Source organism: Sphaerodactylus townsendi, linkage group LG05 (assembly GCF_021028975.2).
Source record: "Sphaerodactylus townsendi isolate TG3544 linkage group LG05, MPM_Stown_v2.3, whole genome shotgun sequence".
NCBI classification, from domain to species: domain Eukaryota; kingdom Metazoa; phylum Chordata; class Lepidosauria; order Squamata; family Sphaerodactylidae; genus Sphaerodactylus; species Sphaerodactylus townsendi.
Genome location: NC_059429.1, coordinates 80,907,875 through 80,925,083, shown reverse-complemented (window position 1 = coordinate 80,925,083; position 17,209 = coordinate 80,907,875). Strand labels below are relative to the sequence as shown.

The window sequence follows — 17,209 nt, the reverse complement described above, 5'->3', positions numbered from 1 at the left end:
AACTGACAATGTAGTTAAACAGCATATCTTCCACTGCAGATTTTGAGACTGAACTCAGTTGAGTAGTTAGTTTATATTTGGTTGTGCTGGTGGTTTGGTATTTAGCATATGATAGTGAATTTGAACTGGATAAATGTGCTTAACAATAATTTTCTCTCTGTTATCTGGGAACTCTCTTTTCTCTATGAATGTTATTATCCAACAGCTTATGGGCTTTGAGCTCAAACATCTCTAAATATTTTTGCCACAGGTCTTTTAAACTGTAGGATGAAAAGCTAATATCCAAAACCTGCTGTGTTCTTCCAAGAGTTATCTTTCAGATTATAACCCAGAGGAGAACTATTCAGCAAAACTCATGAAGATCCTGAGTTGGCCTTCTCTCCCTCCTACGAAGTTTAAGTTAACTGAACTTGTTCACAAGAATAAAGAAGCATTTCAAAATATTGGCAACAGCAAAATGTATTCAAAGGAATTTAAAAGATAAATGGTACAAAAAGGACCCCTTATGATTTTTTTTAATGGAGCCCAGAGTTTTGACCCATCTGCTGCTGCACATTTCCTGCAAATGCTGTTTTCTCCATGTAAGGCAATGCTTCTTGGGCAATGTCCTACTTGGGGGGGCTTAGTTGACTATATGTAGTAGAGGCAATGAATATGTATACAAGAACTGCCTTATGCTTAGACAAATTTGTCTATCTAACGTTGCCTGGCTGGAGCTCCGTATGGTCTCAAGCAGCGTTCCCCAGCATTTGCTATCTGAAATCTTTGCCAACACCGGGTTGGAAAATTCCTGGATATTTGATAGTGGAGCTTGGGGAGGAAACAACCATGTAGAGTCCGCCATCCAAAGCAGCCATGTTTCCCCTGGGTAACCGATCTTTAGTCTGGACACCAGTTGTAATTCCAGTAAATCTCCAGGCACTACCTGGAGGTTGGCTACCCTAAAACATACAAGATGGAGCTATTCTGCCTGGCCTACGGTTGAGGACAGCAACAGCATTCCAACAGGCCTAGCCTCCCTTTGCTTCTGCTTATCTCTATACTTCCCCCTTTTACTTTAGAAGTGGTTAAGGTGCCATTGGTGTATACTATATTAGGAATTCTGACTGTTGCTTTTATGATTTTATTCATTTTGTTATAGATGTGTTGTAAGCTGCCCTAAACCCATTTGGGGGAGGGCAGCCTATAAATCAAATTATAAATAAATAAATAAATAAATAAATAAATAATGCATTCCTGAATGAGGATAGTTGCTTCTTTCTTATATTCTCTCAGATGGGGAATAAAATGTTTTGTGTTTGTGAGGATGTTTTCTTGAACAGCAACCTTCACTTCAGCACTGGAAAACGCTACTGAGGCAAATTCACAAGTATGGGGGGGAGGGGCTTTTTTTGGCCATTTACTGGGCCAAGTTCCATATTATTTTGCCTGTAGAGGAGTGCCTGTCCCTTTGAAAAGGGATGTTTTAGTTTTTAAATTAGGATAATCTGAACTGCCCCGTTTTCAGCTGCTTAGCAGGCTCATTATACTTGAAGGGTAAATCAGCAAGGAAGCCGAGTCGTTACTCAGAGGTAGTCAGTTCGACAACCAACAAATAGACGGATGTTGTTGAAACAAGTGGATTTTTAAATCGAAATTATCTTCTCTATAGTATTTAATAAGCATGCAAGAAATTTTTTAAAAAATGCTGTGAGAATCTACAACAGCGAATAACACCGTTTTGACGTTCTGTCTGGAAGCGCGATGCTCCCACTTAAAAAGCAAGCGCCGTTGACCTTCTCAAGATGGAGGATCCCACTTTTCTTTTTCCCTTCTCGGACGGCGGCGGCGGAGGTTTTGACCTCCATGAGATGGCAGCGAGAGGGACACCATGAGGCTCTACCAAGATGGCGGTAGTGCTTCCTCGTTAGAAAGGTATCACTTCCGACTCATACTTTTCTTTTCTCTCTTAGGCTATGGCCGCAATGGGGCTGTCAGACGCAGAATTGCGGGCGGAACTGCTGGGTCTGGGCTACCAGCCGGGACCGATTACTGATTCCACCCGCAAACTCTACGCTAAGAAGCTCACCCGCTTGCGGGCTGAAGTTGCTGCCGGGCTGAGGAGTCGCCGGGCGCACCCTCCGGGCTCGAGGAGCCCCGCGAGTGGCAGCCCCAAAGTAGCTCCTCGGGCCCGCGTCCTGGTTAGGAGAGAGAGTGAGGATGAAGAGGGCGAGGACGAAGAGGAGGAGGGTGGCGGGAGTTACTCGCGTTCCCGCAGGGACACGGCGTGGGCGAGCGAAGCCCTGCCGCAGAGAAACCACTGGGGGACGGACAGCGGGGCGGCAGGAGTGGGGGTGATTCCCAGCAGCTCTTGGGCGGGAAGCGGTGGGTTGAACCCCAAGAGGACGCGGCTGGAGACGGGAGGAGGAGGATGGACACCTCCTTATCTGGGTGGCACCCCAGACAGGCTCCCGTCCAGCAGCCACTATGGGGCAACATCGACAGGGGAAGGAGTGGGACTCAGTTCTAGCAAATGGTGGGGAAAGGAGCAGGGCACGTCCCCTGGTGTGGGTGTGCCTTGGGGATCAGTCACGGGAGAAAGCAGGACAGGCTTGAGCAACAGGACCTATTTGGAGACAGAAAGGGGAATAACTCCCACCTCCTATTTGGGATCAGGCCGAGAGGGGTTAAGCTATAGGGCCCCATGGACAGCAGTCAAAGACGCAAGGCCGTCTTCCAGAAGTTCCAAACCCCAGTGGAGTACAGGAAGAGAATTAAGTCACAGTGCCCGTTGGGATGGCACACGTCCAGGCATAGGTTTGAGAGCCAGTACTCAGGGCACAGGAAGAAAGGGCCGGGGCCTGGAATTTTATCTCTCCTGGTTCTTGTGGCTGGCGACCTTGGGGCTGTTAGTAGTTTTCTTGGGCATCCTCTGGGTGAAGATGATGGGACCTGCCCGACTGGAAGGGGCTGAGGACTGTACGTGCAGAGTTTAACCCTCTTTTTGAGATACTTTTATCCCCTTTTCTCTTCAGCCCCAGTTCTATCCTTTCCTGATAGTCCCATAATTTTGTTATTCCAGTCTCTTGTACTTCTGAAGGTTTAGCTTAAGTAAAAAAATAACTCGTTCTTTTACAACTGAATTTTGCTCTTGAGCTTTTCAGTTCTAATGATGAATGTATAAAGGAATGTTTGTCCACTATAGGGTGACCGTCCCATTTAATTGTTAGTATATGCCCTAAGGATATATTGTATTTTGAAAGTTACTGAAAGATGATGTCTTTCTTATTGACCATCAAGCAGGTATTGCATCTAAAATATGTACCATGGTCTGCTACAGTCACCAGAAATTTTAAGCAGACAGAAATTGATTATTGTGTACTTAATTGAAACTAATGAGTTCTGCTTTATGAAATTCTCTGAAAGTACACTATATTGTTTCAAAAAGATATGTAGGGAATTTGTCTCAGGCTTTTAAAAGTAAATGTTCAGAATGTTGTCGTGTTGCTGGGGGAAAATTCTACAAAGTGATTCTTCCTAAGAAAACAAATTAGCACTTATTTCACCATGGAAAAAATGCAAATTCTCCATTCTTTCTAGGACCTATCATAGGTCAAGTAGAGCTAGCGCTTATAATCATGGCAGAAATCAACAGACAAACCTCTTGTATTCTTTCATCAATATAACATTTTAAGTAACTTGTCTACAGTATGACAGGAAATCTCATTTTTACTCAAAATTTCTCTGTTTTATTTTAAGATTGGAATTTCAAGTACCTAAATATAGTCTCTGAGTGTGTATCCAGTATCCTATATTGCCTGCCACATAAATATCCTTATTCTGACATAAATGGAGCATATAATATCTCTTATTTACTACCATGGCATGCAAATCATTTTCTTTTTATAGTACTCTATCCATAGATAGAGGTCACTTCAGTCCAATGCACATTGAAATAGAAGCAGGTCCCATTCAAATAAATGGGGCATACTTCCAAATAATCACACATTATAATCCTAAATTCCCTTGTTTGGATATCATGTTGAAGTCAGAGGAACACCCAAACAAACATTAAGTTCATGATGTGGTATAATAGAATCATATATTAAAAATTAATTTTGAAACGATAGTCATGTAAGTTTCTTGCAGTGAACCCTAGTTGCTTCTAATCAGTAAAGCTAACGTAATACTAAATAGTTAGTCCTTAAGACGCCACAAACCCCTTTAAAAGAGCAAGTTTGAATCTCTTAGACCTTGTCAGGAATATGTAACCTACTAACCCTTTTTTTCTTTTAACCCTTTTTTCTTCTTGTTCACAGTGAAGCTGTTGCCCCTAGATTGTTCAGACAGGACAGATGATGTAAGCATGAGTTTGCCTTTGGGATTCCAGGTGTTAAATATAATATTTAAGGATTGTGCATGTATCATTTATTGTCACTGTTGTCATAGAAGTGAGCCTGTGATGTTTTCAGGGAAGAATGTAATGATTTATTGATGTGGAATTAATAGACTGCTTTTGTTGTTAGAATAAAAGAATCATCATTCAAACCATGTTACTCTGAGATGCTACAAATCTGAATCCTTGCTTTTATAAAAAACATTCTTTAGTCAAAAGTGAGATTTATTTGTGTGAAAAGTCTCACCTGCAAAGCTGCTTTCCTGCATCAAGCTTAAATAAAGCCAGCATTCCTTTATCTCTTGTGATGTGGATATAATATCTCTCCTGATGTGTGCATGCTCCAGAATACATAGCTGGATAAAACAAATTTTGGTACAGTGTGTGGTTAAAGTGACAACTTTGTGATTTTGTTAGATCCCAACATGAGTTACTGTAACTGTCCATCTGTCATACAGAGGATACTAGCATAAGGTTTGGGGAGTGGGCATTCTCTTGTTTCCCTCATCTGCTTTTTTAACTCCCTTATCTAAGATTTCTTGATGAATACCACAAGTAGTAATGACTGCCCCCAGTGATATTTTTGATAAACTGTCTTGAAAGAGCTTGGTATATAGCCGTGGTGGCGAACCTTTGGCACTCCAGATGTTATGGACTACAATTCCCATCAGCCCCTGTCAGCATGGCCAATTGGCCATGCTGGTAGGGGCTGATGGGAATTGTAGTCCATAACATCTGGAGTGCCAAAGGTTCGCCACCACTGGTATATATTGAAGATACTTCCTTAGCTATCATACAAAATGGAGCAGCCATTCATCAGTAACACTTGTGCAAAAAAACCCACCCTGTTTAACAAGAAGAGAGAGATCAAATATACCATTCTTAATTATACTGAAGTGGAGCAGAAGGGAGGTTTCTAGCTTAGAGCCTAACCTCCTGTAGAGCCTAACCTCCTGTTTTCCTTGTGGAAAATACTTCCACCCCCCACCCCCGGGGAAAGTTTTTGGCTGTTTCCGGATTGGGGGGCACAGCAGGCTGCAGTGGGAGATAGAGGTGGGAAGGATTACATTCATCTACTGCAGGTGTGCTCATACTAGATAGGACCCACCCACTGTTACTAGATAGTTGTCTTAGTTCAAGTAGCTGGTTGAAGTACTGATCTAAAGACTTGTTTTCTTTCTTTTCAGTTCTGTCAAGCAAAACAGGAAGAAACAGTAATGAGCATACTATATGAGTTATATAATTACCTTGCAATACAGGCTGGTAAGTTCTAGTTTTCCTTTTTAGAAACAACTGTTGAGTTGTCAATATGTGTACATCTTCCTACCAGACCCATAATTGAGAGCATCAACAGTTTGAGTCATTGTGCTGGCCTCCCTTGCCTTCCCTCTCCTTTTGCTTAGTTTTCTTCTCTTTTCACACTGTGTCACACTGAAGTTTATTGTAGGGTGTTTTTGTTTGTTACTGGTTTTATGTTGTATTGATATTTTATCTATTGTATTTTTGTGTTGTATTGATATTGTATCTATTGTAGGATGTTTTTGTTTGTTACTGGTTTTATGTTGTATTGATATTGTATGTGGCTGCCAACACATAGATACAATATCAGTACAACATAAAATACATTGGACAAGCCTTCTTCAGCAGGGAGGTTGGGGTATAAGTTTAAGTAATAATAATAATGACCAAGATATTTTCAGTCTTAATTTCCTTTTAGGAGATGACAATTGCCTACTTCATTTTCTAAACTTAAGCTCTAGTTTTATTAACGCAGTGACCTAGCAGGAGAAAATATTCCAGTTTTTCTTTTGTGGTTGCCCTTTTCATGGAAGACTGAAGAATGTGGCTAAAAAGAGCAATGGAGTCACAGCAGTCAACTGTCTCCCACTGTCCTATGTGTTCTCATTGCAATGTGTGTATAGAGCCTATACAACATACATAGTTTTTCTTCACACAGTCAGGACATTGAAAGATTTTACTTATTTACAAGATTTTTTACCCTGCCCTTCCCAACAAGTAATGTTTCTTATCAGCCCCCTCAACCCCATGTGCATTATTGCTCTTCCTAATGCATAAAAAGGGCTCATTATGTTTTCATAAAGAGGTTTTGGGATGAATAGTTTCAGTTCTTATATATCTTCCCCCCCCCCCCCCCACTTCCTGACCAAAACGCAGGCACGGTTCACAAATTTAGAGTGACTTTGGTGTAGTAGTCTGAATCTAGTATCCACTTAGACAAGTCACACATTCTCACCCTAACCCAATGGTTCTCAACCTGGGGGTCGGGACCCCTTTGGGGGTCAAGCGACCCTTTCACAGGGGTCGCCTAAGACTCTCTTCATCAGTGTTCTCCCTCTGTAAAATGGATAAATGTTAGGGTTGGGGGTCACCACAACATGAGGAACTGTATTAAAGGGTCGCGGCATTAGGAAGGTTGAGAACCACTGCCCTAATCTATCTCCCAGAGTTGTGAAGATAAATAAAAGATAGAAGACTAAAGTAAGATGTTTTTGGATCTCCATTGGGCTTAATTGAAGTAATTAAAAATTTAAAGGCATCCTTATAGCTTTCATAAATATATTTCATCATTTAAAAAGATTGGCCAGCTCTGTCTAGAAACTTCCAGAATGGCAGATGACTAATCAAAATGTAGGACTGAACCAAATATAGGAATGCTGGCAGTGGAGCACCTTGATTTTCAAAACAAAAACAAATGCTGATCTTTTGCTAATCTTTTACTCAGCAGGATATGTATACAAACCTTTGGCTGGTGTAGCTTGAAGAGGTGCACTGATGCATGCGCTGACTTCCAAAAAGTTCATTTACTTTTTTCCTTACATTAAATGTATTTTCCAATTTATATTCATTTCAGTCTGCACTGGCACACTGCACTGTTTCACTGTGGTAAGAATTAGCCTATAAAAGGTCCTGTGGAGACTATTGGTAGATAAACCGGTTTTTTTTAGCATCACTCATCATCCTAGGTACTGTATAGTACTGTAGCATAGCCTTCACACTAGAAAATATGTATCTCAGAAACATTCATGTTTACTGTTGATATTGCAGAAAAGTTAAAAGTTTGCATTTTGTTCAAACTGATTTTCTATTCTATTGTATATAGGGGATGGAGAGTAGTAGGAGTTTGACTTCCAGGATCTCAGTGATTCTTAAGTTTTGCTGAAGTAAAGATTGCTATTCTAGTATTTTTTGCATTCTACCATATATAACCACCCTTTGGGGGGAGGATATTTCAAAAATCTCCTAAATTAACTACTGTATTTGTCGTCTGTGGTCAGCAAAGCTATCTACACCATAGGGAAGGGATCAGCTGGAAGGTTCTTCGATGTTTCCATTTCAGATGCTTACATTGCTGAAGAGGAAAATTACTTTTAAATTTAAACTAAAAGCTGGCTTGCCTCATTAGCACTCAGTGGAAAGTTTATAGCCACTCCTTGAGCTGCACAATACAAATTTATGATCAAATTAGAGGCTTCTGACTGTTGAGCATTTTCCTCCCTTGTTTTCACTGTCTCCCCAGGACTGCCTGCAAGCATTTCTAGAACCACAATTGGGAATCTGGCTTATAGAGAATCTGTTTTACTAGAAGCATGAAAGGCAGCAATCCTTCCTTACTACTCAAGTGCCCCCTTATGTCATGAACGTAAAAAGTAATTTCCCTTATGTTATTCTAGAAGTCATAAAATAAGCTGGCTGTGTATGTTCTGTATAAGCATTTTGGTCATTCTAAAATTGAATTAAAGGAAAATTTGGCTCAGAGCTCTGTACTTTTTGGCAAGGTTTTTAAGGGGGGAAAGGTTCTTTCTGCATAGTAACACTGATGGTTTCTCTTCTCTGCCTTCTCCCCTCCCCACCCCACCCCACCCCACCCCACCCCCCAGGCAAATTTGAGTGTGGAAATGCTGAAAATCTAGAAAGTAAATGCATTCAGGTTGAAGAAGCAAGAGATTATATAGAGGTAATCCCAGTCACAATAAGTTTCTGTTGCAAGAGTTGCTTTTGTTTTTGTTATTTGTATTTGATTCTTATTTCTCTAAGACTAGCTCTTCAGCTGGTTTTCCCTCTCAGCAGCTCCGGGGAAGGGGTGGTGGTTCCAACTGTTACCTAATGTTCCATTTTTGTAAGTTCATTTTGCTTTTTTTGAGAAGCTGAAATAATGTGATTTGCTTGGACTTGCAATTTCTTTCTCCTGAAAAAACAAAGGTTTCCTGCTTTTTTATTGCAGCTAGAAGTAAAGTTTTTCCATTCATCATCAAAAAGCAGTATAAAACTTTACAGAAAAAGGCTGCTAAGTGTGTACTATACTTACCTCTGTTGTGGCACTTCAGCCTTGGGGTTTTTCTGTGATCTGCGTCACAGAAACACTTGGATCACACATACTAAAATGTAAAAGGTAGCCAGTTCACCTTCAGTTTTCCAGCTAGTTGCATTTATTTAAATTCACGTAGGCCCTTTCCACACGGGCGGAATATGGCGGCCTGGGGACGGCAAAAACGCCGTCCCCAGGCCGCCATTCGCACAGGGGGCACCGCTGCAGCACAGCCGTGCCGCCCGACCGGCGCCAAGCCAGCATTTCCAGAGTGTGCAGGGAAGTGCACTTTCTTGGAAACGCGGGCTGGAAGCCGCTGCCGTGCGAACGGCAGCGGCTTCCAGACGCTTCCCCCACTCCCTCCACTTACCTGCTCTCCGGCCCTCCGGCACGTCGCCGAGGCCTGGGGACACGCCCCCCTGCTCTGCAACGCTGAAGCAGGCACGCAGGGCAGGAGAGGCGTGTCCCCAGGCCCCGGCGATGCGTCGGAGGGCCGGAGAGCAGGTAAGTCCACCGGGCGACGGGGCCCGCGGTGCCGTCTTCCCAGTTCTTTCTGGGACCGTCCATGCGGACGGTCCCGGCGTCGTCGGGTCGGCGTCAGTAACGCCGACCCAAGTCCTTCCGCTGAATCTAGTTATACAGTAGTTGATAATTGACAAGACAAGTAATGCATCTGTAAGAAAACCATCTATGAACAGGAGAATACAGAACTAATGTGCTGGGGTTTCTTTCTTTGTAGAATGTGACTGGCCGCTCTGCAGCAAAATTTAGGGATGCCTTGCAGTGGTTACTGGACAATCAGAAGGATTCAGGTATATGGTGAGTATACAGAAACAATCATTGTTGTGATTCCCATGTAAGCCCACCATCCCTTAAAATGTGTCAGGGACCTTTTGTTTAGGATCCCATTCATGAATGAGGTGACACTTCTTGGAAAACAGAGAAATCCTTTCGTGGGTGGGTGGGTGTGGAGTGCCCAGCTCTCTAGAACCAGTGATCTTCTCTTGAGCTTGCAGACATTCCACAGGCACTGCAAAATGTTTTTATTTAGGTTAGCATTTGATCCATCTAAGAGTATGACTACGCAAAATGTGAGCCCCTGTGTCGGACACAGGTGACCAGCCATGAATGGCAGCCTTCCAGGGAGCTGATGTTCTTGCTGCCTGCTTGCCTGAGTTTGCATGAGAATGTCAGACACCTTGCAGGTCATCACACTTGGATAATGGGCTGTGTGGCTGGATCATGTTTTACAGCCCTGTTTGAGAGTCTTTGGTTGTTACACGGCTTATAAGAGACTGAATCTTGCTTGTGCCATAATTAGATGGATATAGGCAAGGCGCTATTTCTCATCCCCTGCCACTCCCCCTGCCATTTGCAGTACGGGGATAATACATAACTACTTTGTAAAGGATTACTGAGACAATATGAAGCACTCTAAACATTAAGTATATATAAATAGCAAGTTGTTGTTCAGTTGGTGCATTACTCTAATCTGCTGTGAGTTATTTGAAAACTGGTAGGATCTCTATTTTATAAAGAAATTATTCAGAATGGTCTAATCTTATATAATTTGGCATCTCATATATATTGATGGGTTTCATTCCTCAGCCTGAGGTCTTCTTAGATCATGTAAAATAAGCAAGAGCTCTGGCAGGTCAAGAAGGGGAAACCTGAGAATATGCTGATATCAGAGGGGTGCTTGAATTACTGAGAGTTTGGAGTGTGGCAGTCTCCCAGTTTGGAGAAAGGAGCATCCAGCGTCTTTTCTGGGCTGTCAGATGAAATGTAATACTGATTCCAGGCATCAAAGATATTTGTTAACTATACTTTGTTCAAAGTGATGTTATTCTTTAACACCATGGCACTTTATCCAGTGGTAGAAATATGACCTCAGTTGCGCTATCCTTGATTCCATGTGGTATGAATTCAGCAGAGTCACAGAGATTGTGTTTCACTGGGAGTATTTGTTCCAGCTGTCTAATGTTCATAGTGAATGTTTCTGTGTTTATCAGGGTGTTTTATGGACTGGAGGACTGAAAACACATTAGCACTTTAAAAATGCTGTATCACATTCACAGGGTAGCTAACTTGCTCACCGGCATAAATGGCAGGATCCTTGCTATCTTTACCTCTGGACAAATCAAAATGTGTGTTCCCTCTTCACTTTCATTAATGTTCTTGTACTTGGAGTTTATTGGTACAATAATGGCTGCACAGTGTATCTGGAGGGTAAATATAACCGTGTGCAAATCATCCTGCTGTTTTGCTTCACCCTTTGAAGAACTGCAAAGTTTCTTTAAGTGCCTATTATATATTTATAAGGACTTCCTTGCTTGTCTCATCCTGATGTTATAGATTATACTCTTAAGCTGTGTGGGAGGTAGCAAGAGCCACTCACTGCAGGCAGGGTGCCAATATACATATGTTTTCAAGCTCTCAGAGGCAAATGTGCTATTTGAAATCAAAATGATTTTTGATAAGAAATAAAAAAGAGATAATAGCAATATAAAATGCATTTTGCAGTTAATCAGATATCAAACCAACTTGAATGCTAATTATATTGCATCCACTCATCTTTACTGTTCCTGTATTTACCCCATTCTTGACAGTGGGGTAAAAAAAATGAGCTGCCTGAGAAACATGGACCATCTGAGTGTTTATTTTTGTTCAAAGTCTCTTCATGTTCCTTCCTATCAGGTTACAAGGCGATGATACTTCAGGAGAAGTTACTTCTGTCGACCAGGTGGTTTGTCTTGAGTCCACCCGTCCTCGAATGAGTTTGGGATGCCGTTTTCACCGAGCGCTATGCACAGCCGTTACAAATTTATTTATATTCTTTTGGAGTACGTTTCGGAACGGGGTCCTGTTTAAACAATTGTTAATACCCTAGTTTCTTTTAGGAGTTGCACTCGCAGGCATTATCATAGTAGCTAGAAGGTTGACCAAGATGACAAATCTCCTGTACACACACTGTAGAAGGCCCTCTTCAAAGGATATGTATGTGAGTACTATAGTGAATCCAGCATAGTGTAGTGGTTAAGGAGCTGGACTAGGACCTGGGAAATCCAGGTTGAAGTCCCCACTTGTGTCATGGAAGCTCGCTAGGTGATCTGTCACATATTATCATCCCTTATTCTGGCTAGTATTTGGATGGGCAACCTCCAAGGAATACCAGGGTTGTGACATGGAGGCAGGCAAACCTCCTCCAAACATTCTCTTGCCCTGAAAACCATATGGGGGTCGCCTTAAATCAGTTGTGACGTGACAGCAAAAAAAAATCTATACAGGAAAGCAGGAATAAGGAGACACTATCATTTATCTGCCTGTGAAAGTAAACATAGAGGTGGCCTTGTGATTATGTAGACCAAGGTTCAAATTCCCGCTCAGCCAAGAAGCTTGCTTGGTGAGCTTGAAATAGTCATTTTTTATTTAAAATATTTATACTCTGCCTTTCCTTATTGCTAAAGGTGGCTTACAGTTTCACATTTAAATCATGTGAAATATAATACCCCCCCCCCAAAAAAAAAAAACAGGTCTGCAGTAAACATCCTAAAATCTTCTAGAAACCCAGTGGTGCAGAGTGGTACACTTTAGTACTGCAGTCAAAGTTCTGCTCACAACGTGGGCTTAATCCTGATGGAAGTCAATTTCAGGTAGCCAACTCAAGGTTGACTCAGCCTTCCATCCTTCCAAGGTCATTAAAACGGGTTCCCAGCTTGCTGAGGGCAAAGTGTAGATGATGGGGGAAGCCAACGGCAGATCACCCAATAAGCATAGTCTGCCTATGTCACACTGTGGGTCGGTAATGACCTGATGTTTGCACAGGGGACAACCTTTACCTTTTAAAAATCTTCTAGAGATGGTGCCTTCCTCAGGGAGCCGCTCTTGGGGAGCCATTCCATTGTTATATAAAATATTTTGCCTTGAGCTTTGTGGTGAAAGGGTGAATTGTGATGGCTTGCTGTGATGATGCTGTCTTGTCTGCAGCTCATCCCCATCCAAAGACTTACAACAGGTCGTAGTAATTTATGAAACAGGTGTGTTAAAACAGATTTAAAATATAGCATGCACTAGTAATCCAATCTCAATTTCCAGTGCCACCAAGATTTGCCAGATGGTTAACTAAGTTTGCAAAAAGTGCTGAGGCTTTATAAGTCACACTTCTGTGCATGGAAGATGTGCTTAAATGGGAGGGGGGGAGGTTAAAAAAAAGAGATGCACTTGATTGGCCAATCTCAGGAACTGCAGGAGGCCTGGTGTATGTGTTCTCAGTGCCTGGTTTTCTAGCTGTTTATTTACATTCTCACAGTTCTGTCATTGTGCTGTCTTCACAGGTTTAGCTTTCCTTTGGGGGATTTTGCTTCTTCTGAAATATTACTGGCGGAAAAGAGAAGAGGAGGAGCGGGCCATGTATAAAATGGTACAGAAAATCATAGGTAAAACTTCATCTGCAGCTTGAAATGCAACTGAAATGTTCTTAGTTTAACAGAACTGCATGTTTTCTTGACTCTGCAACGTTCTTTCAATAGCTGCTGTCCAGAATCACTACAAAGAATGGGAGCAGAATTTGGAGCGATACCCCTATGTAGGCATCCTGCACATCAGAGACACACTCATCCCACCACAGGACAGGTAAAATTCTGTCTTTGTTTTAAGCATGGCTGTGAATTCTTCCTATAGATTTGAAGTCGGTCTCCAAGAGCAAGAGCAGCCATCCCTTGTAGTTTATCCCCTGTAGAGCTGCATTCCTCTACGCACTTGACTGTCATGGTTAATCACTGATATAGCTACCCTTCCTGAATGTGTTTAATTTTTTTTAAAAAAAAAACCCACCATCTATCCTAGTGGTCACCATGACTTGGATAATCCAATCTCATCAAGCTAAGCAGGGTCAGTCCTGGTTAGCATTAGGATGGCAGACGACCAAGGAAGTTCAGGGTTGCTACGCAGAGACAGGCAATGGCAAACTACTTCTGATCGTCCCTTGTTTTGAAACCCTGTGGGAGAGCCAGAAGTTGACTGCAACTTGATTGTACTTTCGACCACCTAGTGGTCATCTCTGTGTGCTGAATTCTATGTATGTTGTGCATTACTTGAGAAACTGCTGCAAGTTTTTGAGAGAGAGAAAGATGTCTAGCAGTACCGAAGTTGTGGTATATCTATTATATAGTATCTGGTATAGGAAGGCTTCAAGGTTTTCAGTACCTTAATCACACCATCATTTTCTTCCTTTATTGTCTGGCCTGTTAAGTACAAAATGAAGCATCATATTGGTCACATTATCTGCCTTTGTTATCCTTAGATCTGAGCTCAAAGTGGAGATCCAACCAGCACCTACCCAACAGCAGAGACATTCACTTAGCACTCTGACCTTTAAGTCTCCTTGTAATATCGCAGCCCAGATTTGGAGACTACTGCAATCTTGAGCTTCCTTTTGCTGCCTGTAAGCTGAGGCCCTTATGTGCCCTACCCAAAACAAGATAACTCCATGATTCCCATTGTGGGTTCTGTTTCCTTTATCTTATCTTGGCAGGCAAGGGATACTTCAGCACTGTTGCATGCACATACATTCAGCTAAGGTTACGAAGTGTTATTCTCCCTCTGCTTTTTTTAATTATCTCAGGAAAATAATGAAGCGAATTTGGGACCGGGCAGTGGATTTCCTAGCTTCCAATGAGTCACGGATTCAGACTGAGTCACACAGAGTAGCAGGAGAGGATATGCTGGTGTGGCGTTGGACACAACCTTCTTACTTGTCAGATTCAGAGCACTAGCCCTGAAGAAAGGCCTAACCAGCTTTACAACACTGTGCAGGGGTCATGTGCCCCATTCTAGGTAGGGAAAGTGCTGTCTCTACTCAGGTGCGCTCTTTGACGCTATTGTTCAAATGTATGAGAAGGAAGAATGACTGTTGAAGGCAATAATTTGTCAGTAGGGAATATAAAATGGATATGCAGATGCACACCAAAGCTACCTTTTTCTGGCATGTATTTGACTTCCCAGGAATAGCCCTCTGAAAAAGGAAAATGTCCAGTTGGAAGATGCCATAGATAGTTTTATTCTGTGTTTGGAGAAAAAACTGTATCTGACTTGCCACTTGGATCATCAGTGCTAAAACTATTACAACGTATTTTAAAGAGAATTAGCAGCTGTTCATTACACAAATGTCATGGGTGGAGAGTGAGGTGTTAAGATGTTTGTGCTTACCAATAGGATCAGAATTGCCTGCTTGTAGGGTAATAGTGGGACTTAGAGGGTGTGTTCCATGTGCCTTTGAAGACCGATTGGGAAAGTGAGAGGGGCTTGTAGCAATCTGCAGTCTTTGTGCTTTTTTCCCCTTAGAAGGTAACAGAATAATGTCAGCTCAGAGAACATCGCTGAATACATTCTTGTAAAAATAGCAAAAAGCCTGCAGTAAAAAAAGACTAGAGGGAGAACCCCAGAAAGCAACAGCCATAATCTGTTTCATATGTAGTCCATGTGTGTTACTCTGGAAAAAAATAAAAGGGGGTGGCTGCAGTGTTGAATACAAAAATGCCATAGAAATCAAGAATTTGAACAGCACTGCAATGAGTGGAATGCTGTGCTCTAGCAATACAGTAGCCTGTTATGTTCATAAACCATATTGACTGTCCCAAACAATCAAGTGTGTGTCCTTTTATTTTAAGAAAATATATTGTACCAGAATGCCATCCACGCTTCTTGTAATGTTAGAGAGTCTTTCAATCAAATATGTGTCACTTCCATACTGACTCGGGGCTTGCACCAGCCCATTATGAATATGGCCCTCTGTCCAGGAGGTGCTGTAAGCAGAGCATGTATGAATTCATAGTAAAGTGTGCACTTACAAGTCTCCAAAGACAAAGTGGGTTGAGGCTTTATGCTGCCTCTGGCTTTCAACAAGCATATTAATTCATTTACACACAGAAGTGGTCCAAACTTGAAGTTTGCCCTTCTGCTCCCCCTGCTGGCTCTACTGAAAAATTGAAGGGTTGGAGTTTTTCACCTGGGTGTCCTTCAAGGCTGCGGCATTCAGCAATTCATTATATGCGTCCTGCTGATTCATCAGCGGTACAAAGAAAAGCATCCTCCATAAATAAAGCACCAGGAGGTCTTATTGGTTAAGTAGAAGAAAATCCTGTATTCATTGAATTTTATCCCCACATGTTGCCATCTGTAGAGTCAGTGGTATATTAGAGGAAAAGAAGAGATTTTAACAGATGTCTCCATGGCATTAGCCATCTTTTTACACATACTCTCCTTATTGATCAAAGTGGATAATCAAGTGAAGGAAAGCCCTTGTGGTTAATGAGTTCTTAATTTCTGCTGATGCTGGAAAAGTTTTCCACACTGCCTGCATTCTTAGGGCTTTAAAACATTTGTGGATATTTTTTACCATCTGACTCAAGAGGAGATGCCAAACATGATTATTTTGTACAGTTGTTTAAACTGTTTCATTGCTTTTTTATGTAAATGGGCTGGTGCTATTTCTTTTACACTTGTCTCTGTACATTTATCTTGGGAAATAAAAGTTTGTTACAAACTGGACTGGCTAGTATCTGTAACTGGCACCCCATCTGACAAGGGTGAACGTAAATAGCTTAATCCTATGGATACTTATTCTGAAACACTGCTGAGCTCCACACTGAATATGACAGTAGAACACTGGCCATGCACAGTAGTGCTTCCAAAAAAAGCAGACTCAGAAAATAAAAATCTCTAAACTCTACCACTTGGAATCAACTATTCAATGTAAACACTAATATTTGAATTCTGACTTTAAAACTCGCAGAGACTAGAATAAGTCCAGAAGTTTTTGTTTTTCCTTATGGGTGGAACTGGTTTGAAAGAAAAATCACTGTTATGATTTACAGACTTTATTCCTTCCTTTGTTTGTGGTAAGCTAGTCTTGTGTTAAAATCATTGTGTTAAAATCATGACAGTTGCTCAACTTGTATAATGAGGAGGAGGAGGAGTTTGGATTTATACCCTACTTCTCCCCACAACAGACACCTTGTGAGGTAGGTGAGGCTGAGAGCACTAGGACTATCTCAGGGTCATCCAGCAACTTCATGTGTAGGCGTGGAGAAACAAATCCAGTTCAGCAAATAAGAGTCTGCCGCTCTTACCCATGAGGGAGTGGGGCATCAAACCTGGTTCTCCAGATTAGAGTCCACCACTCTTACCAGTACACCATGCTGGCTCCCATGTATACCATGGAAACGAAGCCTTGGAAACTACTTTCAACTCTCTTAAAAGCTGTTGTTTCTCTCATAAAGGATCATATTTTCAGAAAGTACTGAGCTCTGTCTTGTTTAATGTTGAAAACTCTTGAGGTATCTCCTGCCAAGCACTTCCAGGAAAAATACATAAAGGGAACTTGGATTGAGATATGGTTATTTCAGAAAGCCACAATATGGTTGAGCAGAGGATTTGAACCCAGGTTAGCCAAATAGTCTTCTGTTCTATACAACACATCAAGAAAATTCCACCTAATCTCTCAGCTA

The 17,209-nt window shown here is 41.8% G+C and overlaps 1 protein-coding gene across 1 annotated transcript; it reads left to right on the top strand.

Annotated features, from left to right (window-relative positions):
* Positions 1-1,948: 1,948 nt before the first annotated feature.
* On the top strand, positions 1,949-16,250 carry LEMD2 (LEM domain nuclear envelope protein 2). Its single transcript, XM_048497979.1, has 9 exons — positions 1,949-2,958; positions 4,299-4,339; positions 5,563-5,638; positions 8,275-8,351; positions 9,442-9,521; positions 11,400-11,545; positions 13,037-13,138; positions 13,232-13,334; positions 14,326-16,250. The coding sequence occupies exons 1-9, from the start codon at positions 1,956-1,958 to the stop codon at positions 14,474-14,476; spliced, it is 1,779 nt and encodes a 592-aa protein (XP_048353936.1). The 5' UTR covers positions 1,949-1,955; the 3' UTR covers positions 14,477-16,250.
* The last annotated feature ends 959 nt before the right edge of the window (positions 16,251-17,209 follow it).

Coding starts and splice junctions, on each gene's coding strand:
- LEMD2 (XM_048497979.1), top strand. CDS start 1,956: ATGGCCGCAATGGGGCTGTCAGACGCAGAATTGCGGGCGGAACTGCTG. Junction 2,959..4,298: donor ACTGGAAGGGGCTGAGGACT/GTACGTGCAGAG, acceptor TCTTGTTCACAG/TGAAGCTGTTGCCCCTAGAT. Junction 13,335..14,325: donor CTCATCCCACCACAGGACAG/GTAAAATTCTGT, acceptor TAATTATCTCAG/GAAAATAATGAAGCGAATTT.